The 26049-nt window shown below is 36.7% G+C and overlaps 1 protein-coding gene across 1 annotated transcript in view; it reads left to right on the top strand.

Annotated features, from left to right (window-relative positions):
* LOC150095815 (phosphatidylinositol 3,4,5-trisphosphate 3-phosphatase and dual-specificity protein phosphatase PTEN-like) overlaps positions 1 to 15345 on the top strand; it is a 248026-nt gene extending 232681 nt beyond the window's left edge. The window contains exon 12 of the mRNA XM_090408810.1: positions 14678 to 15345. Coding sequence (XP_090264936.1) covers positions 14678 to 14703 — 26 coding nt within the window. The 3' untranslated portion in view covers positions 14704 to 15345. The remainder of the gene's footprint in view (positions 1 to 14677) is intronic.
* The last annotated feature ends 10704 nt before the right edge of the window (positions 15346 to 26049 follow it).

Genomic DNA, 26049 nt, shown 5'->3' with positions numbered 1-26049 from the left:
TTTTCATGTCACCTTTATCATCTCTAACTCCTTTTACAGCACACTTTCCTCCATTCCTAAGCTTCTTCAACAATCTCCAGATTATTTTGCCACCTTCTTGAAATTTATTTTCTATATTCTTGCCAAAGTCCTCCCATGACTTTTGTTTAGTTAGTTGTACACAGTGTTTAACATTCTTGCATTTGTCTCTATATTCTCTAAGAGCACAAGCTGACTTATTTGAGAGGAACTTTTGGTATGCTTTCTTCTTTTCCTTCACAACCTCTTTAACTTCCTGTGTCCACCAGGGAGTTCTGATTTTTTTATCCTTACAGACAACCTCACCACATGCCTCTCTGGCAGAATCAATTAATGTTTTCTTCAGAGTTTGCCACTGAATCTCCAAGGTTTGATTCCTGTTCTCAAACTCTTTCAGTTTTTCTTCAATAATCTTTGTGCATTTTAGTCTACAGTTCACATCTGGGTGCTGATCAAATTTTATTCGCTTTAAAACTTTATAACATTTCTTTCTTTTCAATATGAAATTCAATTTTATCTTGCTCAAGACTAAATAGTGATCACTTCCAATTTCAGATCCTCTGTACACTCTGGTGTCCTGCACCAGGGAGAAAACATCACTATCAACAATAACATAGTCAATGAGACTTTTCTTATTCCTTGCCTCTTCTCCCTATGTGAATTTGTGCACATTTTTATGTTGGAACATGGTGTTAGTAATAACCAGTCCATGTCCTGAGCAGGAATCCAACAGATATTTGCCATTATTATTAGCTTTGCTCTTTTCTCCAAATTTTCCCAAAATATTTTTGTATGTCTGACAATCATTTCCTACTCTGCTATTTAGATCCCCAACAAGGACCAACTTTTCATTTTTCATTGTGTCAGTTGCTTTTTCTAAAGCCTCAAAAAATTCCTCCACTTCTACCTTAGTAGAACCTTCTGTGGGACGATAGGCACAAATAAGTCTCATTGTCCAGCTCCCCCATTCTCATATTTGCCCACATTACTCTACTTGAGACTGACTGCCATTCAAGAAGATTAGCATCGTATTTTGTGTTGAATACTATGGCTACCCATTCTTTTCCTTGATTGTCATTGCCTGAATATAACATTTTGTATTTATTGCTCAGAAAGATCTCACCAGTTTTTGTCTTTTTTGTTTCAGTCACCCCTATTATGTCGATCTGGTACTTATCTAATTCCTCAGCTAGCTCCATTTCTTTGCCATTCAGGCTTCTTATGTTGCTAGTACCGATCTTTAACTCTGGTGATGTTGAGTTTGGGTTTGTTTTCAGATTTGTTCCAGTAGCTGACTTTTCGCTGTTCGCCCTGGTTCCCTGGCATTCCCTCGTTCCCTGTATAGTTTTTGTCATGTCCTACCATAATTTTTTTTTTTTGGTTTAACCAATAAGAATACAATTTGGTCGGCTAAATCCCAAATTGCCAGCCCATCCTCGTTCGTTCAGTATCCAAGTAGTTACCCTACAGGGTGCACTACGAGTAGGTGAGGATTGGACATTAGGTCAGAAGCCCTGGTCGGTTCTCCGCATTCCTTTAAAGGCTATGTGGAAGTCTCCTCTCAGTTATACAGCTTTGACCCTTAAGCTCCCCGAGTTTAAAGTTGGGTGTATATTAATAGCTAAATTGCAGAGTCATAGGTTAGTCTGGTTGTTAACTCTCTGACAAGGAGACTTCTCTAGTATAGGAAATAAGATGGTGCAGCTATAGCAAACAAATTTTTCTTAATTCTAAAAAGGAGTTAATTCCAGATTTGGATCCGAAGAAATTTGACTCAAATCCGAGTTGTACTCTTTGTTTGTTGAGATTTGCATACATATCCAATAGAAGGAGCGGCAACAGAAAGGATAGCATTTAGCTAAAGCAGATTGTAGTAATAGCAGGGTTTAAGAAAGACAGAATACTATAAAAGCTAGAATTAAGGAAGTAATTAATAGAAAGAGAGTTTACACAAATATAATTAACAAGATAGATACGTATGTAACACCAGCTAGCTCCTCTTTCGTCGAAAGAGACTTGATAAAGGTTCCTCACCTCATGGATGGAACCTAACCCAGGTGTTTCCGACCAAAGGTATTTGTCTATACCGACTGAGCCTACGGAGGCTCACTGCAGAGGATACAGTTGAAGTATTTAATGAGCAATCATTCTGAAGTATTTCATGTTATAAGGAATTAAATAAAGTTGATTTTAAGAAGGATTATAAACTGAAGGTTTTTTAGATAGTTCCAAGCAGTTAAAAGTACAACTGATATACTCTCTCAAAAAAAAGTTTGCCAAGGAAAAAATTCTGCATATTACAAATGTTTCAAGATTAAAACTCTAGCTGCCTATACTGCAACTGTTAAAAAAAAAAAATAAATAAATTTAAATAAATCTAAACCCGATTTTGTAAAGACAAAATGCAGAATCTTGCCTCCTATTCTAATGGTAGTCAGTCATTCCATTTCCTCAACAGAGCCATTTGATGCTGCACAAATTTCTAAGTCAGAATCTAATTCATTGTGTTGTGAAATCAGTTTAACAGGTGAGACGAACATCTTTTTAAAATGAAATATAATAGAAAATATTGGAGATTTTTAAGCTTAGCACATTCATACCAGGCAGTGTTACATCCTGCATTTCCATTTAAGAGGATACTTGCTTAATTATATGTTATGTACCTTCTGCATTGAGTTGGTTCATTTTTACAAATTTTAAAAATCTATGGCATGCTAATTTCAATGTCTCCCATTAAATTTTAATTATAAAATTAGTGTTGTTGTAATGATAGAGGGATGTTTTCATTCCATATATCTCCAATTTACACTAATTGTTGCTACATAAACTTTAGCACTGATTGTATATTTTTTGATCCTTATACACAGAATAAATTGCAGAAGAGAGGGGATAAAAATCGGCATGGGACTACGGAAGTTAGTGACTTATATATCAGTTCTAAAGCCAGTACAAGATCTAGAGGGAATCTGCAATTTTTGTATACCAATGCAAGAAGCATTCAAAATAAGAGAGAAGAATTTTTGGCATTAGTCAGTGCAATCTCACCAAAAGTTGTAGGCATTGGTGAAACTTGGCTGTCAGCAGAAGATGTGGTCACTGGAATTGAATGTGATGGGTACAGTATTTTCAGGGAGGATAGAGAAGATAGAACAGGGGGAGGAGTTGATGATAGCTGATGTGTTACAGCCAAAGAAAGTAGTATATCAAGATGATAGACATGTGAATGAGAGTTCATTTGAGGCGGTCTGGTGCAAAATAGTGACCAATGCAACCAAATATATAGTTGGATGCTGCTATATGCCAGGGAGTACAGGGGAGATATTGAATTCATGCATCAGCAAATTAGTGCAATGAGTGCAGGCTTAGTGATTATTATGGGGGATTTTAATTACGGTGATATCAATTGGAAGGAGGAAATATCACGTAGCAAAAAGGAAATGGAGTTCATACATCTTCTACGAGATAATTACTTGAAACAGCACATAACTGAAGGGACATGTGGTGTGAGAGTGTTGGACTTGGTTATTGGTTCAGAGGTTATATGCATAAGTAAGGTGTCCTCGTTACCTCCAATTCGTGAAAGCGATCATGTGGTATTGACTTGGGAGGTTGCAAAATCTGTGGATTTTTCTGTTAAGAAGGGGTATATACGGAACTACAGGTTAGGCAATTATAACAAGCTTCGGAGTGAGCTTGCAGCCATCCCATGGCAGAACATATTGCAGGGGAAAGATCTTAGCAGTGCATGGGATAAAATCAGGGTATCTGAGGAAAGCAATATCAGATTGTGTTCCCATGGTCAGGAGGTCAAACAAGGCAGGCTTTAGATGGATGAGCAGTAGTATCAAGCTTGATCTGCAAAAAAAGAAAATGTTATGGAGAATTTACAAGGAGAAAGGCAATCAGTACACCCATGAGCAGTACAAGGCTCAAGCTAGGAAGGTTACCAGCATAGTAAGAAAAGCTAAATTAGATTATGAGAAGACCTCAGCCAAAGAGATCAAGGGTAATCCCATAGAGTTCTTCCGCTATGTAGCAAGTAAGAAGAAGAATGACTTCAGAAGGATAACTTTAGTGGGTGCTGATGGTATTGAGGTGACAAAATCTGATGTAATGGTCGAGTTACTGAGTGATCACTTTTCAAAAGTCTATCACCCAAGTGAGGATATCTCTATACCTGTAGCAATAACTAATGTGAGAATTGAAACTAAAGAATCAGAGGTATTTAATATATTGCAAAATTTAAATGCAAACACTGCTGTAGGCTTAGATGGAATATCAGCTCGGGTGTTGCATGAATGTGCAAATGAATTGTCAACCCCTCTTACTTGGATATTTAATTTAAGTTTGAACTCTGGTATGGTCCCTGGGAGTAGAAGTTAGACAAAGTGGTTTCTTTGCATAAAGGTGGCTCTAAAACTGCGGTAGTTAATTACAGACCAATCACCATCTCAGGAGTAGTGGTAAAAGTATTGGAAAAGTTGGTTAAACACAAAATTCAAGAATGGGTGGATCAGGATATGATACTCTATGGAGGCCAACATGGTTTTGTTAAAGGTAGATCCTGCCTTAGCAATCTATTAACTTTTTATAATAGAATGACATCTTAGTTAGACAAAGGAAATGGCTACACAGTGGTTCTTCTGGATTTTGCTAAGGCTTTTGACAGGATACCCCATGGAATACTGTTACGCAAATTGGAGCAGATGGGAATGGATACTAAATTGGTGATATGGATAGGAGAATGGCTCAGGGAGAGATACCATAAGGTGGTGTATGGAGGAGCCAAGTCCAGAATGAGGCAGGTGACCAGTGGTGTGCCTCAGGGCTCTGTGCTTGGGCCATTGTTGTTTAATTTGTATATAAATGATATAGGAAATGGCTTAAAGGGAGATATTCAGTTGTTTGCTGATGATGCAAAGTTGGGTAGCGCAATAAAAAATCAAGCTGATGTTGAAAGTTTGCAGGATGATTTAAATAAGCTGGTAAAATAGGCAAAAGATAATGGATGTCAGTTCAATGTGGAAAAGTGTAAAGTTATGCATGTTGGGATTAAAAGATTACCAGCTGTGTACTACATTGATGGAAAGGTACTCCAAGAGATTGATGAGGCTAGGGACTTAGGGATGTTGGTAGATAGGGAGATGAAGTTCAGAGGACACATTGCTAAGGTGTCCAAGATTGCACATAGGATTACTTGGTTGTTGAGGAACACACTGACATCCTGAGATAAAGAGGTTATTATTCCCCTTAATAAAGTGTTGATACTTCCGCATTTGGATTACTGTGCTCAGGTCTGGTCACCTGGATTCCTTGGAAATGAGGAGGCTGTGGAGAGGGTTCAGAGAAGAGTGACCAAGTTGGTGAGTGATGTAAAATATGCTCCCTACATTGATAGATTGAGAACTTGTGGATTGCAGAGATTGGTTGATAGGCAAAGAAGAGGGATATGATAGAAACATTTAAATTACTGAAAGGTTTTTATAGGATTGATGCAGGGGAAATGTTTCAGCTGTGTGATAGTGATGGAAGAACAAGAGGTCATCCCTGGAAATTAAAGAAGAGTGTGGTTAACAATGGTGTCAGAACAAGGTTTTTTGCCTGGAGGATGGTGAATGAGTGGAATTCATTGCCTGACTTAGTTGTGAGCTCTTCGTCTGTAAATGAATTCAAGAAGAGATATGACAGATATTGTTTTGCTAGTTTGGGTCTCCCGCGATGAGTCTACTACTGACTCCATGGAGATACCCTTAATAATAATAATATAGTACATAGACTCTTGATTGTTTCTGTAATGTATGCAGTGTGGCTGGAGAGTGGATTATCACTATTCAAGGACACTTTTATTCTGGTCTTCCGAAAGAATAGCCATAGCGAACAAAATTCTGTGTTGCTATATATAAAAATGGATTCTGTTTTATTGCAAGCACACCCATAGCATTAAATATAGTATTTCCTAATTTTTTTTTAAGTTATATTTAAATGTTAATAAAATTCATGTTTTAATAGTAACTTTGTTAGGTTTTGGTTTTTATTTTATTATGTGTAATAAGGACGTATTGTTTTGCAAAACGTGTGTTTCAGTTTTGTGTGTGTGTGTGTGTGTACATAGTACTCTGTTGTAAGTCAAGGACTGACTGTGTATGTGTATGCAGGCTGAACAAAATTAAAGTATCCCTGTTTAAGGCCTTTTATACATTATATTATTTTATTATAAACAAAGAGTAAAATTAGTTAAAACCAGACAAACACATTTTACAATTCAGGCATGTTAACTATTAGCATATCCTCATGGCTCATTTATTGATTTCCAACTTATGACCATCTTGACTTAAGATGGGATCATCAGAACAGTACTCTGTTGTAAGTCAAGGACTGACTGTGTATGTGTATACAGGCTGATCAAAATTAAAGTATTCCTGTTTAAGGCCTTTTGGAGCACAATTGAGTGATCAAAATGCTGCAAAACTGCAGGAATACATTGTGCTGAAGCACAATGTATTCCTGCAGTTTTTTGTGGAATTTTCATGTGGGAGTGATATCTGAGAAAAAAAAAAGAAAGTAGTTCCAAAATTCATCACCAGGGGCATTGTAAACACCAAATGCATGAAATCTGCATATCATGCATAACTTAGCAGGTGCCGGATGGGTTTAAAATGCTTCATTCCACAATCTCCATGTGCTCTGAGACAAATGAGTAGCCCTTTTGTGGTCCTAATTCGTCCTAATCCCAACAGGATTGTTGGGAGTTAAACTTGGCAAAAGTCTTAAACCAATCAGTTCTTAACAAGTGAATGAAGTTGCTACTGCCATTGTGGGGTAGGTCATGAATAACAGCCTGATTCCTGCAGTGCATATGTGCTTTATCAAAACAACAGATATACCTCACACAACTGTCTGGAAAATTCTATGGAAGATTCTGCATTTTTACCCATTCAAGATAACCATGACACAGAAGTTGCACCCCTAAGATTTTGAAAGTCAACTGATATTCACTTTAACATTCTTTGCTCAAGCGAATTTGGATGCTGAATGACCGTGGATGATTCTGCAGAGATAGAGAGATGAGGCTTACTTTCACCTGAACAGAGTTGTGAATACCCACAACTGCTGGGTATGGGCCATGCAAAGTCCACATGCAATCCAATAAACTCCTTTGCATTTGTCCAAAGTTAGCAGGTGTGGGTTTACAGTATCATTTATCACTGCACCATTCTTCTTTGAGGATATTTGCCAGTCAGGTCCTGCGACCTGCTCAGTTACTGGTGAGAGGTATCATGATATTATAAATTTTGTTGTGCCATAGCTACTGCAGCACGTGTGTATGGATTCTGTCATTTTCATACAGGATTGGCCCCCCCCCTCCATACATCAGATGATACATACAGGAGGTTAGTCGAGAAAATTTCTAGGAAGCCAGATCAGCTGTGAGTGTTTCCCACTTCAATGTCAGCCTTGTTCAGCTGATCTGATGCCTTGTGACTTCTTGCTCTGGGGGATTTCTCAAAGACAGGGTTTATTGAGATTGTCCTGATACACATATCAGCACTGAAAGGTAGCATGAAGCAGCATATGCACCACATCTTCCAACCAGCTGCATTCTGCCATTGAACACACTGCAAAGGATGCAGTTTGTAGTATACCAGGAAGAGCAGCACACTAAACAGTACAGCTTGTGAATGGAAGTGAATAAAAATGTGTTATTTATGCTTGTGTCGCTTTTCTCGTTCTTACACACAGAAAAATTTACTACATCTATATTCAGTATATCATACGATGCCCCTGGTGGTAAATTTTGGAACGTTTTTCAGATATCTCTTCTGCATGACATACAATGTATTCCTGCTTCGCAGTCTGTGGTTGGATAGTGCTTCACAAAGCCTTAAACAGGGATACTTTAATTTTGATCACTATGTGTGCATGTGCGTGCGTGCGTACACAAAACTGAAACACAAGTTTGCAAAACAATACATGTCCTTATTACACATACACAATCAGTCCTTGACTTACAACAGAGTACTGTTCTAATGATCCCATCATAAGTCAAGATGGTCATAAGTTGGAAATCAATAAATGAGCCATGAGGATATGCTAATAGTTAACATGCCTAAATTCTAAAATGTGTTTGTCTGGTTTTACCTAATTTTACTCTTTGTTTATAATAAAATAATATAATGTATAAATTATAATATAAAATTACTGTATACTGTACTGTACTGTAATAAATAAATGTGCCGATGAGAGATTTTAATTACAGCAATATAGAATGGAAGTAGGAGATGGTGTATGGGAACAAGGAGGGTGAGTTTGTTGAATTTCTAGGGGAGAAATATCTTAAGTAGTGTATGACTGAAGCAACTAGAGGCTTTAATGTTTTGGATTTGGTGATAACTTTACAAGATGTAGTTGTTAATGAAGTATTAACACTGCTGCTGGTTGATGAGAGTGATCATGAGGTACTTGTTCAGAAAGTAGTGAAACAAGAAAAGGTTACTGCCAAAAATAGATATATGTGGAAATATAAAGTGGGTGATTATGAGAAACTCTGTAGTCAGTTAGAATTAGTACATTGGGTATAAATTATAGATGCCAAGAAATTATATTCTTGGTTTAATCCTTTATCTAAGTATATGAAACATAGTTTGTCTGAAGTATTTTCAGGACTGGGTGACTCGTATATAGAAGCTAATGACTTCACATCACTTGCCTTAGTGGAAAAACTTCCAACTAATCCGGAGTATTTTAATAATAAGGTGTGACACCTTTGGTCTACTCACATAATGGAAATATGACTTCTGCATTACTTCACCCTTGGTATCACCTATGGATCTGGCTCACACTAATGAGACCTCAATAAAGGTCGAACCGATCTGGGTAGTGACCCTTCCCACAATGCATAGCATTATACATGTCCATAATGACGTGTTTTGCATTATGGGATACTAAGGCAAGTGATGTGAAGTCACAAGTTGCCCAGTCCTGAAAATACTTCAGACGCAAAATTAACCTTAGATGTTAAGATAACCAAGTGGAAAACTTCCACAACTATCTCTAATCCAAAGTATTTTAATAAAAAGGTGTGACATCTTTTGGCTACTCGTATATGGAAATATGAAGTATGAATCTTCAACCTTGGTGTCACCTCTGGGTCTGACTCCCACTGATGTGCTTTTGTGCTGAAGGGGTTGCTTTCCTTGAAGTATGTGGGGCTCTGCTCAGTGGTGGAGTGAGCCTGCCACTTAGTGGAACTACTGCTGAGTTAAATGATCCTTCGGGTCACTCATTGTTGGGTAATCTGAGGGATTGCACGAGTTTTTGGAGTTATTTAAATTTGGTATTCCCAAACTTAAACATACCTCAATAAAGGTCAAAACTAGTGTGGATAGTGACCCTTCCTATATCTCATAATTTGCATTATGAGATACTAAGGCAAGTGATGTGAAGTCGTTAGCCTCTGTATATGAGTTGCCCAGTTGTGAAGTTACTTATCAAAGTGTAAGCAAACTTTGTTTGCTTACATTTGGATAAAAGATGAAACCAGTAATATAATATCTTGTCATCTTTAATTTATAGTATAACCAAGTGGAAAAACTTCCAACAAGTACATTGGGTAGATGAGCTGAGCAGAAAAGATATTGATAGTGCATCTAAATTCATAAAGCAGTACCTGACACAAACAATGTATAACTTCATACCAAGGAAGTGAGTGAATAGAGTAGGATTGAAGTGGATGAACAATGAAATCAAGCAAGCTGTGTTGGCAAAGAAAATGCTATGGAAGAGGTACAAAACAGTTGGTGGTGATCTAATCTGCTCAACTTTAATTATTTGTAAAACTTTTCTTTTTAATACTGTTCTGTGATATCCATTTGATCCTACTTAATTCATCACCATTTGGTAATATGAAAGCAAAATGCACACACTTCTACAAGATTAGTCAACATACCAAATTATAGATCAGGATTTCACCAACTCGCGAAAGAATAAAGTGTGAAAATTGTTGAAAAAAAGACACTTCCTGGCCTAAAGAAACAGTTAACAAACTCAAGCCCATCCACGTTAAAACACTCAGAATATATGGAACACCTAAAATTTACAAACAAGGTACACCCCTGCGCCCTATTGTGGATAGTATAAACAGTCCCACACACAAACATGCTAAACTACCAGCCACTCTCACAGTCAATTTTCCCTCCTTTGTTAAAAATTCTGTCCACTTAAAAAGTATTTTGGAAAATCATACCTTAAAAAGTTCAGACATAATGGTGAGTTTTGATATCACTTCACTATTCACAAATGTTCCATTAATTGAAACCCTTGATTTACTAAAGCCACACTTTCCCCCTGATATATTTGAATTATTTAAATTCACAGTACATGCAGGTTATTTTACGTGGAAAAGGAAAATATACAAACAATTAGATGAGACAGCAATGCGCCCCCCCCCCCCCAGCCAATTTCTACGTAGAACACTTGGAAAAGCTAGCTATCAATACAGCTATCAATATCAAGAAAAGCTAGCTATCAATAGTGCTTTGTCTATGCTATGTTGATGATGTGTTTGCTATTTGGCCAAATGTTCCAGAAACAGTGGATACATTCTTAGCACACACTTAGGGGCCCTGGCCCTCCCAAAAGAAAAAGGAAAAAAACACTATAAAATTTTCCAAAAATCTTTTCCTAATTAAAATTCATTTTTTTATTTATGTTGTGTCGTGTCTTCTATTTCTATACTACTTATGAATTAGCAGTCACATAAGGTGGAAATACCCTAAAGCTATCGGGAATCATGCCCCCCCCCTCCAGTATTAAATCCTGAGTGCGCCACTAGTATATATCCATTGGTGGGTGATATCGGTGAGGTGATCTGCTGTGGATCTTGATTGGCACAATCCATATTAGTAGTCACTGGACAGATCTCCTGGTGTCAAAGAAGTTTACTATTGAATAAATACCTTCTCCATTACTTTAGACAACATTTCATTGAGAACAATAGGTCAGTAGTAGGTGGCAGATATTATTATTCAGGCCTCCATGGAGTCAAGAGACTCATCGTGGGAGGTCCTTCCTAGGAAACATAAAGTATCATACCATTCCTTGAACTCACTGATCGTTCTTGCTCTCACCACTCTATCGGACAATGCATGCCACGGTTCTACCATTCTCTACACAAAGAACCACTCTTCATGCTCTTGCTCACAGCTTCCTTTCATACTTTCCAGGGTATATAATGTAGTGTACAGATATTAAAGAATAAGTGTTAGTTCAGGAGCTCATCCCTTGATCACATTCAGTGGGATTCCATAATGACTATTTTTTTTGGTATATGTGTGATTCAAGATTCCTCAGATGTCTTTCTGTCAGATGGCCACAGGAGACATGCAAGGCAATGTTCCTTGTAAAGAAGGATGTAGTTTGCCTTGGTCATCTATGCAGGAGTTGGATAAGGAGAATGATGCCAGGAAATCAATTTATTATTATGTTATGTGGTCATACTACCTTTGTATGAGAAAGAGGTGCAAACACAGATTGCAACAAAAGTGACACCCAACAGCTTTTACAATGGACCAGAAGGCATGATTGGCATTGGCAAGTTTTCTACATTTCAAAGTTGGACTTAGCCTGTTAATTGTTTTTGCAAGTATTGCATGTTTCAATGTAGGCTTTGAATGAAACTGGAGTTTTGACTCAAGCTACTTATGATAAACTGCACATTTATTTAAAACACTGCTTAGTGCAAATTTTGAAGAGAGTGGGGAATTAAGTAGTCTTGACATGGAAAGGATCAGTAAAAGTCTTGGAGAGCTCACTTGGCATTGTTACAATGCCAAAGTACATTAGGTTGTGAATTGGTGAGGTGAGAATCTTCCACTAGAGATGAAACATGGATGAGATGGTGCTCTGAATTACCAGGAGATGCAGTCACTTGAGTATTGAATCTGGAAGGAGAACTTGTTAAGAAAATATCAAAACGCTGCGGGTTCGAATCCCACCATGGGCATGGATGTTTGTGAGTCTGTGGAAATACTAGTGGTGGGTGGTAGATGCCGTTGGTATAGTTGCGGTTAGTTGTAGTTGGTGGATTGAGTGGTGGAAACAGAGAAATGTAGAGTAGGTGTCCTCCCTCGATGAGTCTTTGGACTCCCTGGAGGTGTCACATAATAATAATAATAAGTGTTGGGGTGAGTGGAGAGGTTTGTCAGGAATTCTAGTTGGGAGCTAGATGATTTGCTTTAAGTCGTCGCTTTTCTCTTCCAGCCTAGTTAAGAATTGTGGACATTAAAGTCACCAAGAATGACGATTTCACTATTAGGAAATATGGATTGCAGGAAATCAGTCTTCAAGGATAAGAGGTCAGAATGACTTTCAGGATTGAGGGAATGGGAGAAACTGCAGAATACATAAGGAGAGATTCAAGAAGGAGTATTAGATCACAAAAAAAAGCACAGGAAGTATCCTTCTGGTGGAAGGAATTAATACAAAGTAGTTTGGATAATTAAGATGGGCTGTGGTAGTTTGGCAGAGATTGTCATAAACAGAATATCATGTTTGGATGTTAGATGATGATGATGCACATAATTTAGGCTGGAGTTTATACCATGAATGTTTTTAAAGTGAATGTGTAAGAATTTTTCTGATTTTGAGTTTTTTTAATATTTTCTGTGGAATTTTTAAGGAGGAGAGAGAGTTGTTTTTTATTTTAATTACAGTGATGCTATATTATTTAGGTTTACTGTCATGTTAATGTTTCACAAGTGAAGAGAAAAAGTGCAAGGGAACATACTGTGGGAGTAGATAGATTCTTATATATGACATACTGAGAGCAGCCAGTCTCCATGTCATAACGTGTTTTTGATCTTCACAGTGTTCTCTCACATACTATTACACATAGCCTCTCTCTCCAGGCACAACTTGACGGTGAGATCATGCACAAGCTGATATCTGGAAACCTAAACATGGCAACATGTTTAAGAGGCCTCCTGTGATTCCTCCTGAGACAGACTGACTGACAGACAGAAGGGCTGTCAATCTGCCCACCCTCAAAGATGGCGGAGTTTTTCTAGAACTTTACAGTATTTCTGTCATGTCTTGAAGAGTATCATTCACACTGGATGTTGGAAGATTTATTTGGGGGGGGGGGTTTCCAGAACCTCCTGTGATAACTAAACATGGTAACAGTATTTCAGTGGATGATGAAGGTCACATCTTACCTACTGTATAAGTATGCTAACTTTTACAGTAGATAAGAATAATAGAAAAATAGAGTAAGTGTTCTCTCACATTCTCACACATAGCTATAACATTCAGGTACAACTTGGTAGTAGTGAGATCATGCATCAGCTGATCAGAAAACCTGTTATGAAAAGTTTTCAAGTAAGAAAAATTCCTACTTTTACTCTGGCAAGTATTTCTATTTTTATAGTAGGAATACTTGCTAGAGTCACCAAAGTCGCTTTGCTGGAAACAGGCTTCACCTTGAGTAGGCAGGGTTGACTTGACCAGGAGAAGCTGTATATTGCTCAGATAAGTTTGTTACTCACACATCTTTAACTTTCCTTCCACTATTTTCTTAGAGATTTTAGACTTATTGAATTTGCTGAGAACCAGGGATTGTATATTGGTAATACGTTATTTAAAAAATGAAACAAAGAAATATGTACCTGAAGATCACCAAATGAAGTTTTTAATGAAATTGATTGTTATCATGAAAAGCATGGAAATATTAGATGTATCTGTTGAAAATATTAGCTACATTCTTGGTGGCAAACTTAAAACAAGTAAAATATTTAAAGTATTTAGGAAATTTTTTTTAGTAAAAATGGCAAATTAAATCACAAAATACACAGTAGAATGAGCAATGATGGTGTGAAGTGGGATCATCTGAATAAACATATAAAGAATAAGAGAGAAATTAGTTAAAATGCTAAAGTAGATGTATATAAGACTGTTTAAATCACTTTTAATTTATGGTTCTGCAGATTAAGTTAGAAATACACAGTTGATGGAAAAATAGCAACCACAGATACAAGTTTTGAGAAATTGAGGGTGTGAACAAATGGCATCAGTGGCAGAATTATATTAAAAACTGAAATGTATAATTGTGAGCAGAGCTGTAATGTTATCTCTGATCTTAAGCAAAATGAGAAGGGGACTGGTTAGTAAAACAAGTTTTGTTTGATGCTTGGATTACATTGAAAAGACCAAGAGCCAGGTAGATTGATGCAGTTTAAAGTGTCTTGGAAGACCAAAATATAAGCTCTGACAGTATTGGAATTCTGGCAAATAACAGACTGATTTGGAGGAATATAGTATGCATGATGTATGTGATAGTATTACACACAAATTTTCTTTTGTAGTACTATAATCAATACTGCACTCCTTAAGGTACATATCAGGAATTTGGTATCTATTATTATTTGGGCAATTCCATTGAGTTTGAAACTCATTGTGAGAGACCTATGTTAACACACATTATTTACACAGTATGTATTGCAAATCTCCTTAAACTCATTTACTTGCAAAGCACTTCTGACCACTCTGAACCAAATCTGTGAATATACAGTTTTGTATTAATTTTTATGAAAAATGTTATTAATTTTCATTATTAATCTGCTGTATATCCAAAATAATTACTGAATATGTGTGTGTTTTTTAATAGGTGAAGATGAATCAACTTACCTGTGACAAATCTTTTTATATGTTATGAACTATCCTGCCTATATTTCGTGTAGACTGTGATCATCTCGTAATTTTTATTTCCTGCCATGAACCTCAAAACAACCACTTGTAAATAATGTGACCAGGATGATTGACGTTATTCTTTGTTTCTGGATAGATGTAATCTAATCTATGTGCTTTACATATAATTTGTGATCTCAAGTACCAAGCTTGTTTTTATATAGATCACCTTTAATTAAGGTGTTTATACATGGTTTTGTAGTAATAAGAAGCATAAATGCACTCACAAATACTTTGTTTCTAATTTATATGATCTCATGTAGCAATAGTAATAGTATAAATATATTTTGTATTTTAGAGAAAAAAAAAACAGTTTTATATAGAAAATGTTTTAAACTGTTGTAGGTATTTATTGTAAAAATGAAATTTAATATATTATGTATGATATGAAAGTTCACATTAGAGCAACAAATCAGGGTTTTTTTTTTTTTCAATGACTTTGTACTGTATATTCATTCTTTGAGAGACTTTTAGAATAATAATATATAAATTATTTACTGTTCATTGGTAGCAAATACGGATATATTGGACACCAGTTAATTTTATTATCCCAGACTGTTTCATTATAAATAAAGCATTTCTTTATTATATTTTGTGTAGTACTATAAACAGTACATTATTAAATATGTAGACATCAGAAAAATACTGCACCACATTAGTTTTCATTTATGACAGTATTTAATAAGAAATTATCTCTTTTTTTGTTTGTTTGTTTTTTATCAGTGATTATCATTATTATTGGCAGACACCATCATGAAATGCATCTCGTTTATTGTGAGGCCATTTATCCTCACAGTACTTATAACTCTCCTTTTACTCATTCATTGCAGCACTCATCACTTCCACCAGAAACCTCTTTCATTCATCCACTTCATATCATGAAACAAACCTAGACCTCTTTTCAACTTCGAAGATAATTACCACTTCTGCCTTTTCCCCTCTGATGGTATTTGATTCTTCTGTCATCATTAGCAGAATAATTAATGACAATCTCCTCTTCTTTTTTGTCTTCCCTAAATATGCAATACCCAGTATGTTCTATTCCTGTGAAGGTTCTCCATCATAAACCGTGTCTTACTAATGTGCCAATAATTTTTTGACTATTTTACAAATACTGATGCCATCCCACCCCTTTGTTTACATATACTTCCATGATAATTGCCTACTGATCTTATTATTATTATTATTATTTGCTTGAGCATCTTTGTGAATTCATCATGAGAGGCCTATACTAACTATTTGCACAGTACCTATCATATCTCTTCTTGAACTCATTCACCTATGAAGCACTCGCCATAGCATCTGCCCACTCATTTTCATTCATTTACCACTCTCCAAACACAAAATCTAGTCCTCTTGCTGACCACTCTAACACAGTTTCCAAAAGTGGTCCTCATTTCTCTCATTTCCTGTCTTGAAATGAAATAATTCTTCCGTGTCAGTATTATAAAACCTCTTTAATAAAGTAATAAAGTGGAATAATAACCTTCCTAGCCCTGCTTGTCAGTGTGTTCTTCAACATATCCACGTAACACTTTTGAGCTATTTTCACCTCCTTTGTATAATGTGTCTTCTGAACTTTAACTTCAATTTCCTCTCATGTGTTGAGTTATAAAAAAAAAGAAAAAAATAATTTCAGCATATTTAATCTTAATTTAATCTCTTTCATTATCTCTATAACATCTTCATCGAGTATTGCTCTTTCCAGTATTCTCTCATCAACAAACAGCTGGATATTTCCCTTAAATTGTTTTCTATATCATTGATGTACAAATTAAATAACAGTGACCCAAGCTCAGAGCCCTGTGATAACCCCTAGTCACTTTTGTTCTCCAGGAGTCATTTTCTTCATATACTACTATGTAATGCCTTTCCATCAGCTGCTTTCTTTCCATGTCACCTGCATCATGTTGAGCCCCATTTGCTCCTGTCCCCATAAAGGATCATATTCCTGTTCACTCATGCCTGAATTCTACCTTTTACTAACTTCTCTAATACCTTAACTACTAGGCAACATCAAAGGCGAGAGTTTGTCCTTAGGAGAAGGTAACAAGTTGTAAATTTGGTTAATAGGTTTGTATGTAGTGGCAAAATTGTATTTCTTCATAATTTTAGAAAGACGTTTGGAGATGCCTTTGACGTAAGGTATGGGAATCCTATGGACTTCTTCCTGCCTGGTTTGATGTGTGGAGAAGTGACTGATGATTTTTTGAGTTGTTTTCAAAAAATCATCAGTCATCAGAGGAGCAGAATTTGTGTGCTCTGGAAACTAGTGATTTAATAATGCCAGATTCCTGAGATGGATGATGAGCGGAAGAATTGTGAATGTAGCGACCTGAGAATGTAGGCTTGTGAAAGACAGATGTGGCGATGGAACTGTCTTCTTTTCTTTGGATGTGTAAATCCAAAAAGGAGATACCCTGTGGAGATTCTTTTTCTAACGTAAAGTTGATGCGATGACGAAGAAGGTTAATTTTATCTAGAAACAGTTGTAATTCATGTTCGGGATGATCAGAGACTGCAAATACGTCGTCGACATATCTTAACTAAATTTGTTTTTGGTTTGGGTTCAAAAGTGAATATTTTTTCTTCAAGGTGTTCTAGAAACAAGTTTGCTAGGTTTGGTGATAAAGGAGATCCCATTGCTGTTCCTTCTTCTTGCTTGTAAATTTGACCTTTCTAGGTGAAGTAACCTGATGCAATAACAAACTTGAACAATTCAACTATATCAGATGGAAATTTTTGAGTTAGTAATTCTATTGTTTCTTTATGGGAAATGTTTGTGAAGAGGGAGACAATGTCGAAGCTGATTAACAAGTCAGTTTTTGATAGTTGAATGTCTTTAATTTTTTTGTGACACTCAGTAGAATTTTTGATTGAAGACTAAGTGGCCTATGTGAGGGGGAAGAAGGTTAGATATGAATCATGATAACTTGTAAGTTGGACTGCTAATACAGTCTACGATGGGTCTAAGTGGAACATTAGTTTTGTGTAGCTTAGGTAAACCATAAATTCTAGGAGGTCTTGCATGGTATGTCTTAAGTTTTTTGATTGTTTCTTCATCTAAGGAGAAGTTTCATTAAGTAGCTTATTTAATTTTCTGAGTTGAAGTTTTGTAGGATCATAATCCAATTTGGCGTAAGTATTACGATCTCAAAGAAGTAAATTCATTTTTCGGTCATATGAGTTTGTATCAAGAACCACAGTGGTATTTGCTTTATCAGCTCTGGTAATGATTATGTTTTTATTATGTTTTAAGGAAATAATAGCTTTCAATTTTGATGGTGGGATATTTAATTCTGAAGGTTTGTCATTGTAGATCACTTTAGCTACTTCAAATCAAAGTCTGTTGGCTTCAATACTGGAGAGATGGTTGACGTTTCTTTCTATATTATGTATGAAGTCTAAATATGGGAAACATTTTGGTGAAATCACAAATTTATGGCCTCTTGCCAGAACATTTAATTCATCTTTTGTTAGTGGACCGGTTAGATAAATTGAATACCCATTTTTCCGTTGGTAATTTGTTAATGATCTTTTTTGATCGATTAACCTACTACACAGACCAAACTTAAATCGCAATGACGTTCTTACTATTCTTAAAGTATGGGAAATTGTCATACAAAATTGTGTTAAATAATTTTTTTTTTTCTGTAACACGTTACACACATTTAATGACATTCTATTGTAATCATGCACCCTAACTGTATGTTATTCTTATTATTGTTTTAAACTACTGTACTGATGATGTTCTAAGATATTTAGGATGAAATATTTACAATTAAATAATTTTCACTGTGGTTAATACGTATGTTTCTTTTAATTATGATTATTCAACAAGTCAACTATTCTGTCTACTTCTGTTGCCTCCCTACAATCAGCACTTGTTATGGTCATTCTTCCTTTTACTTGCCACATAGGGAATGAACTCATGGATTTGATTTGGCGTTCTCAGCTAGCCTCCTCTTATAATCTGCTTTTGCCTTCCATTCTGTGTATGTGCATAAGCTTGCTGATCACCTCTCTCTTTATATTCCATCCACAACTGTTTCTTTTTCTGCATCTCCCACTTAATGATTCTATTCATCCATTGACTCTAGTTAAACAGTCTAATAAAGCTTTCTTCACACATCGCTTGGTGTTTGAAGAAAGCTGTAGTAGATTGACAGTATTAGATGGATGTAGTGTATGCACTGCATGGTTACTGCCCCCAATTACATGCTGTCTTAAGTAATTATCTCTCAGCATCTGCATAAATGTCATTTCTTTTCCTTCCTATGACCATTCCTCCTTCCAGTCTTTGCCACTGTATTTGAAGTGCCCATAATAATTACCCATTCTGCACTCATTAGGATAATTGGTTTTTATCTCTCTCACACTATATAGCCTCAAATGCATTGTATTTTTCATTCCTGCTTTTTTCTTGAACTCCTGCTCTCTCTCTCTCTCTCACACACACACACACACACACACACACACACACTTCAGTTCATATGATATCATTAGCAAAACTCATCCTCTATCAGGTTTCACTAATGCCTATAACTTGTGAACCAAGTTCAACTAACCATTGCCAAAAACTCTTCCTCCTTATTCTGGATCTTAGAGGTACTTGCATAACATTTTCATTCCTTTCTTTTTCTCTTCAGGAATGTAATCTTGTTTCTTCTCTTCCACTAGCCAAGCACTTTTTTTTGCTCTCTTCAGTTCACATTGAGTGTTATGAAGCACTCTCCAAGTCCTGAAATTTCGTGCCCTAACTAAAAGATGTCATATTTCTCTTTTTCTTCTCCTTTATCATCTTTTGAGTTTTCTCACTTTGTTATCACCCTTTTTCTATTCTCTTACCTCCATGAATTTCTACATTCTATTTCAATTTGTAGGTTGCTGTAGAACAAAAAAAGGTATGCAGGAAATTGAAAATGAACATAGTGCAAATGAAAAGTGTGAATCGAAAGGAAGTTATCAGATAGAAGTGGTGAAAGACAAGTATAATAGTGAGGTGGCTTTAAAGAGAGAAATAGGACACTTGTTGGAGTCTTTCACAGGACAGAGCAGAAGTCATAGCAGCTGGAAAGTGTTTAGCAGTACAGCAAGAAGGAATAGTGAGGAGAGTATTAAAGAGCATAAAAAGGGAGACATATGGTGATGCTGTTCTGGTTTGGAACTGTTAGAATGCAGAGTGGGAAAATGAAAGAGTTAATAATTTTTGCAAGAAAAATGATTTAAAAGATGAAAGTATGGAATGACAGAAGTTATTATAACAAGCAAAAAAAAGAAGAGTAAGACAGTCTTTCCCAAAGTTTTTTACAGTGAGTTGAGAAAAAGGACTGTGTCAGTGTATAGGTGGTATAGGATGAATGGCAGGGTTTAGATTTATAAATTGAATTTGATAGACAAAAAAGACTTACAGGTTCTTCTCGAGGATTAAAATGCACTTGAATGGATTTGGAGTTAAGTATCTGGAGAAAGTTCATTTCATTTCAAAGTTTTGTTCAGTGAGAATGAAAGTGCAAAATCAGGGAAACTAAGGCTAAGAAGATGCAAGTGAGGCATTTATGCAGATACCTTTGAGGTGAGTGAGAAAGAGCAATGATGAATGCAGTTTTTCTGGTTTTATATCAGAATGGAACGTCTAGTTATACTAACGCCAGAAATATTGTGAACAAGGGTGAGAAGTTATTAGCATTGTTTATCTTGACTTGGCCAAAAATTATACACATTAATGAGATTTCGTTGATACTGCCATCACAGGGATACAATTTAAGGGATATTCTATTTTCAGTGAAGTGAGAGAGAACAAAATTGGAGGGTGCCAATGATACAGTATCTACCATTTATCTGACCACATCTGGAAAGCAATTTGCTATAGTTGAAGGATCAGGTATGTGAAGGTACAATTTTCCAATAGAGGGCTGTAAGTTGTGTAATGTCAGAAAGATCTCAGAAAAGATAAGCACTATTTTGAATAATAATTGGCAATGTTTCATGAATTTTAGGGTTTTATTATTTATTTTTGATAACGAAGTGTGTGCGTGATTTTTGGTGTGAATTCTGCCAAATTTATTAGTCTAAATTGTTTTTTTTAAGTATAACAATGGTGGTCACAAGGTCAACCACACTGGCATTGATCGGTGCTACTAAACGAGTGCTGAGAAAGTTGAGATTGCATTGCCGACATAGACTGTTCGAAACTGATTCGATGTCATGAGTGCAATATGTATGTATGCATGGTGGAGTGTAAGAGATGTGTTTGTGAAGAGAGAGAGAGAAAGGATGGATTTGTCATAAGTGTGATATATTGTTGGACCACGATGCAAAGAATGCAAAACTGATTGAAAAGATAGATGTTGTAAAAAATTCACATGAAAGAAACGAAAACTAGAGAAACTGAGAGAGTGAAAATGCAAGGATGTAGAAGCGAAAGTTATGAAAAAGTTACAAAAAACCAAATTGAAATGAAAGTTCGGGAGACTGAGGGAGTGAAAGAATGCAAGGATGTAGAAGCAAGAGTACAGAAAAAGTTATGAAAGTTAGGTAAAACCAAAATGAAACGAAAGCTAGAAAAACTGAGGGAGTGAAAGAATGCAAGGAAGAAGAAGAAGCAAAAGTTACTGATACGGGAGCAAAAGAAAGTATAACTGATGAAACGGAATTAAGGTGCAGCAGAACAAGAGGTAGCGAGATTGCAAGAGTGATAGAGAGTAAAATTGTCGGAATGCAAGATTTTAATAAAAATTAAAATGTTATTAAAAATGAAATGAGGAATATGTGGAGTGATGTTAGATGTCTAGTGGAAAGTAATGAAACTGTGCAAGAGAACAGAATGAAAGAAAAAAAAGAGTAAAAGAGGTAAAGTGATACCAGGATAGTAGTATATGGAAATTCCATAATTAGAGGACTAGTTACTGAAAGTCCATAAGATCTGCTATCCAGGTGGGAGAATGAGTAGGATAATTAAGGCATGGGGAAAAAATGAGCGAGAGAGTTAGTCATGACTGTGGGGAAGAATGTAAGAAGAGTGATGTCCTCGCATACAAAGGATGTGAGGACAAATATCAGAAAACTATTGAGAAGAGAGAAAGATAACAGTGTAGTAAGAAAGGCTGTCAGTGTGTTACCGAGGTATGACGATGATGAGTTGGGATGGAGAGCCAAAATCATGAATGGTATGCTAGCTGAACTGTGTGAGGAGAAGGGAGTGCAGTTTGTGAATATGTGGCATATATTTCAGGGAAGAATGAAATTTTACAGGCGTGATGGGTTGCATTTAAATGGCTTTGGAATGAGTGTACTGGAGAAAGTGTTGCTGGTGGGAAGTACATTTTGTGTGTGTGTGTGTGTGATGCATACAAGAGATCAGAAGGAAGAGATGAAGGGAAAAATCAGTACTGAAGAGAAGACATGCTTGACAGTGGAAACAGTAGTAGTGTGAGAGATGAAGAGAATGGAAAGGCAAGAGGAATAGGAAAATGGGGGGTGTTTGGGTGGACAGGGAAACATCCTGTCCACCCAACTATCTATTATCGACTCTCCCTGTCCATTCTTTGTTGGAATGGACAGGGAGACATTCCAACAAAGACATGGGAGAGTCGATGTTGAAAGTGGCAGTGAATATATGTATGGAGTATATATTGCAATGTGGGTGGGCAAGTTGAGACTGAGCAGATATATGTGGTAAGTAGTGATAAAGGTGATTGGGCAGGTGTGGTGGGGAAATCACAACCAACACATGGCTTGGATAAAACTGGCTATAAACCTAAAATGAACTGCTATGTTTGTTTACAAATGCCAGAAGTATCAGAAATAAGGGAGATGAAATGGTTTCAGTAATTGAGTTTATTTGCTCCAAAATCATTGGAATAAGTGAAACATGGTTGAACAGGAATAGAAATGGAAGGATACAGTATTAAGTAGCAGGCGAATTAAGTCTGCATAAGATTGACATGAAAGGGGGAAAGGGTGGGGGAGATGGTGGCAGTAGTTATGAGGCAGTGCGGTATAATATGGATGAGAGGAGGAGATATTTATTTGGATATTGCTATAGGCCTGGGAATGTGGAGGGTGGTGATGAGGAAATGTATAAACAACTTGGATTAGTGAACAAAGGAAGGGTAATTATTATGGGTGATTTTAATTATGGCAATATAGATTGGAATGAAGAGATGGCATTTAGGAATAAGGAAAATGAATTTCGAGAGATTTTGAGAGATAACCATCTCAGCCAGTATGTAAAGGAGGGCATGCGAAGGTTGAAAGTTCTAGATCTGATCATTTTGTCAGAGGATGTAATTGTGGGAGGGGGTTGTACGCTTTCCTCCAGTTGGTGAAAGTGATCATGAAGAATTCACCTGTGTTGTTGCTAGTCACATGCAGACTTTTGTGAGGAAAGGATGTGTGTGGAATTGTAAGACTGGTGATCATGACAAGCTTAGGAGACTGCTTGGAGCTTTAACATGGAATGAGGAGTTGAGCGATAAGGAAATAAATGCTGCATGGGAACTGACAAAGAAATACATAACAGCATCAATGTGTGAATGTATTCCAAAGGCCAAAAGACAGAATATGGATGAATGTGGAGCTTAAGCATGAAATCTGGAAAAGGAAAGTACTTTGGAGCAAGTGCAAGATGAATAATGGTAATATTCAGATGAAGAGTATAAAGAACAAGCCAGGAGCTTGACAAAGTTAGTAACGAAAACAAAAATAAGAGTATTGGAAGTTTTCCACTTGGTTATACAATAAATTAAAGATACCAAGAAATTATATACTTGGTTTAATCCTTTATCCAAGTGTAAGCAACCAAAGTTTGCACCTGAAATATAATCAGGACTAGGGCAACTTGTATATAGAAGCCAATGACTTCAAGGCAAGTGATGTGAAGTCATTAGCTTCTATATACAAGTTGCCCTAGTCCTGATTATATTCAGGCACAAACTTTGTTTGCTTACACTTGGATAAAGGATTAAACCAAGTATATAATTTCTTGGTATCTTTAATTTAAAAGAGAGTATGAGCACAAATTGACAAATCAGGCAAAGAAAAACCCTAGAGAGTGTTTTAGATATGTGGCAAGTAGAAGAAAGAATGATCATGGTAAGATGAAGTTAATAGATGAAAGTGATAGGAGTAACTGCTGCAGAAGACTTTGCTGAGGTATTTCAGTGATCGGATTATAAGGGTGTTTCATCCTGATCATGGTGGAATCATGAGGAACTTAAGTGTAGAGGACATAGGAGAGGATGGCTTAATTGTGAGTGAGCAGGAGGTATTTGAAGAAATAAATAAACTTGATGTCAGTAAGGCAATAGGATTTGATGACATATCACCATGCATCTTAAGGGAATGTTCAAGGGGAAATGGTAGTAGCATTGCTGTGCCTGTTTAATAAAAGTCTGCAAGAGCACAGGTTCCAAGGGAGTGGAAGGAGGATAAAATTGTTCCACTGCATAAATGTAGTGATAAGACTGTAGCTTCAAATTATTGGTTGGTCTGTATATCTCTGGAGTTGTGATGAAGGTACTGGAGAGATTGGTGAGAAGTAGGATACAGAAATGGGTTTGTAACAGCAATATTCTCTGTGGTTATCAGCATGGTTTTGTTAAGGAGAGATCATGCTTCACTAACATACTTAGTGCTATAACAAGGTGACAAATACCTTGGACAGGGGAGATGCATATACAGTAGTATACTTAGATTTACAAAGGCTTTTGATAGACTGCCACTCGACAAGCTCTTAAATAAATTTGAAACAAATGGGGTTGGATAACAGACCTGAGTTGGATCGGTGACTGGCTGTCGAACAGGTATGAGAAAGTTTATATTGGGATGTTGTATCACGAAAGAGAAAGGTCACTAGCGGTGTGCCGCAAGGGTTAGTTTTGGGGCTATTATTGTTTGGATGTTAATGATATTAGGATGTGTAGTTGTTTGCAGATGATGCAAAACTGGGGAGAGCAATGCAGAGTCAAACGGATGTTATGGCCTTACAAGAGGACTTCAATAGATTGCATGAATGGACAGGTAAGTGAACTCTTAGTCCAGTATTGCAAAATGTAAGGTTTTGGATTTGATAAGCACTGATGGAATGCAAAGTATACACTTGGTGGGGAACCTTTAAAGGAAGTAGAGGAGATGAGAGATCTAGGAGATGAGAGATCTTGTCAATGTTAGACAAGGACCTGAAATTCAGTGACCACGTTGCAGAAGTTGGAAGACTTTGCCATTATCTGATGTGACGTCTTCACAACTTGTGCAATGTGGATTCTGACATGCAGAAATAGAGAGTTTACAATGCCATTGTATATAATAAATTTAGTTTAATCATTCATCCAAGTGTGTGCAAACAAAGTTTGCGCCTGAAAGTATCTTCAGGACTGGGGTAAAGTAGTACAACACTGGGCAAAGGTGGAACAAGCTACCAACAATCCTGTCTCAGTATCTCCCATAATGCAAAACACATCTCCTTGCGGATATGTATAATGTTATGCATTAAGGGGAGGGCCACTACCCAGATTAGTTTCGACCTTTATTGAGGTCTCTTCAGTGAGAGCCAGACAGGATTATTGGTAGCTTGCTCCACCTTTGCCCGGTGTTGTACCACTTTACCCCAGTCCTGAAGATACTTTCAGGCGCAAACTTCGTTTGCACATTAAACTAAATTTATTATAGTCTGACCAAGTGAAAAATAAACTTTCAACATCTTTCTCTAAATCCAGAGTAATTTAATAAAAAGGTGGCACACCGTTTGGCAGCTCGTATAGGAGGAGATGACCTTGCTAATGGTTCTGCCTGGTATCTCCGCTTGGGCCTGGCTTTCACTGAAGAGACCTCAATAAAGGTCAAAACTAATCTGGGTAGTGGCCCTTCCCTTAATGCATAACATTATACATATCCGCAAGGAGATGTGTTTTGCATTATGGGAGATACTGAGACAGGATTGTCGGTAGCTTGCTCCACCTTTGCCGGTGTGGTACCACTTTACCCTAGTCCTGAAGATACTTTCAGGTGCAAACTTTGTTTGCGCACACTTGGATAAAGGATTAAACTAAATTTATTATAGTCTGACCAAGTGAAAAATAAACTTCCAATGCCATTGTATAAGGCCTTGATCAGGCCTCGTATGGATTATTGTGCACATATTTGGTCACCTGGTTTTAATGGTGACGAGGATATGTTGGAAAGTGTCCAGAGAAGATTCACAAAGGTGGTCTTTGGAATGTGGAGTATGAGGACAGATTGAGAGAATTTAAATTGCAGAGCCTCATGAATAGGAGGAAGAGGGAGGGGGGG

Source organism: Typopeltis vanoorti, chromosome 19 (genome assembly GCF_054136105.1).
Source record: "Typopeltis vanoorti isolate ZY-2024b chromosome 19, IOZ_Tvanoo_1.0, whole genome shotgun sequence".
Classification (NCBI taxonomy): Eukaryota; Metazoa; Arthropoda; class Arachnida; order Uropygi; family Thelyphonidae; genus Typopeltis; species Typopeltis vanoorti.
This window is presented reverse-complemented; position numbering and strand designations above follow the sequence as displayed.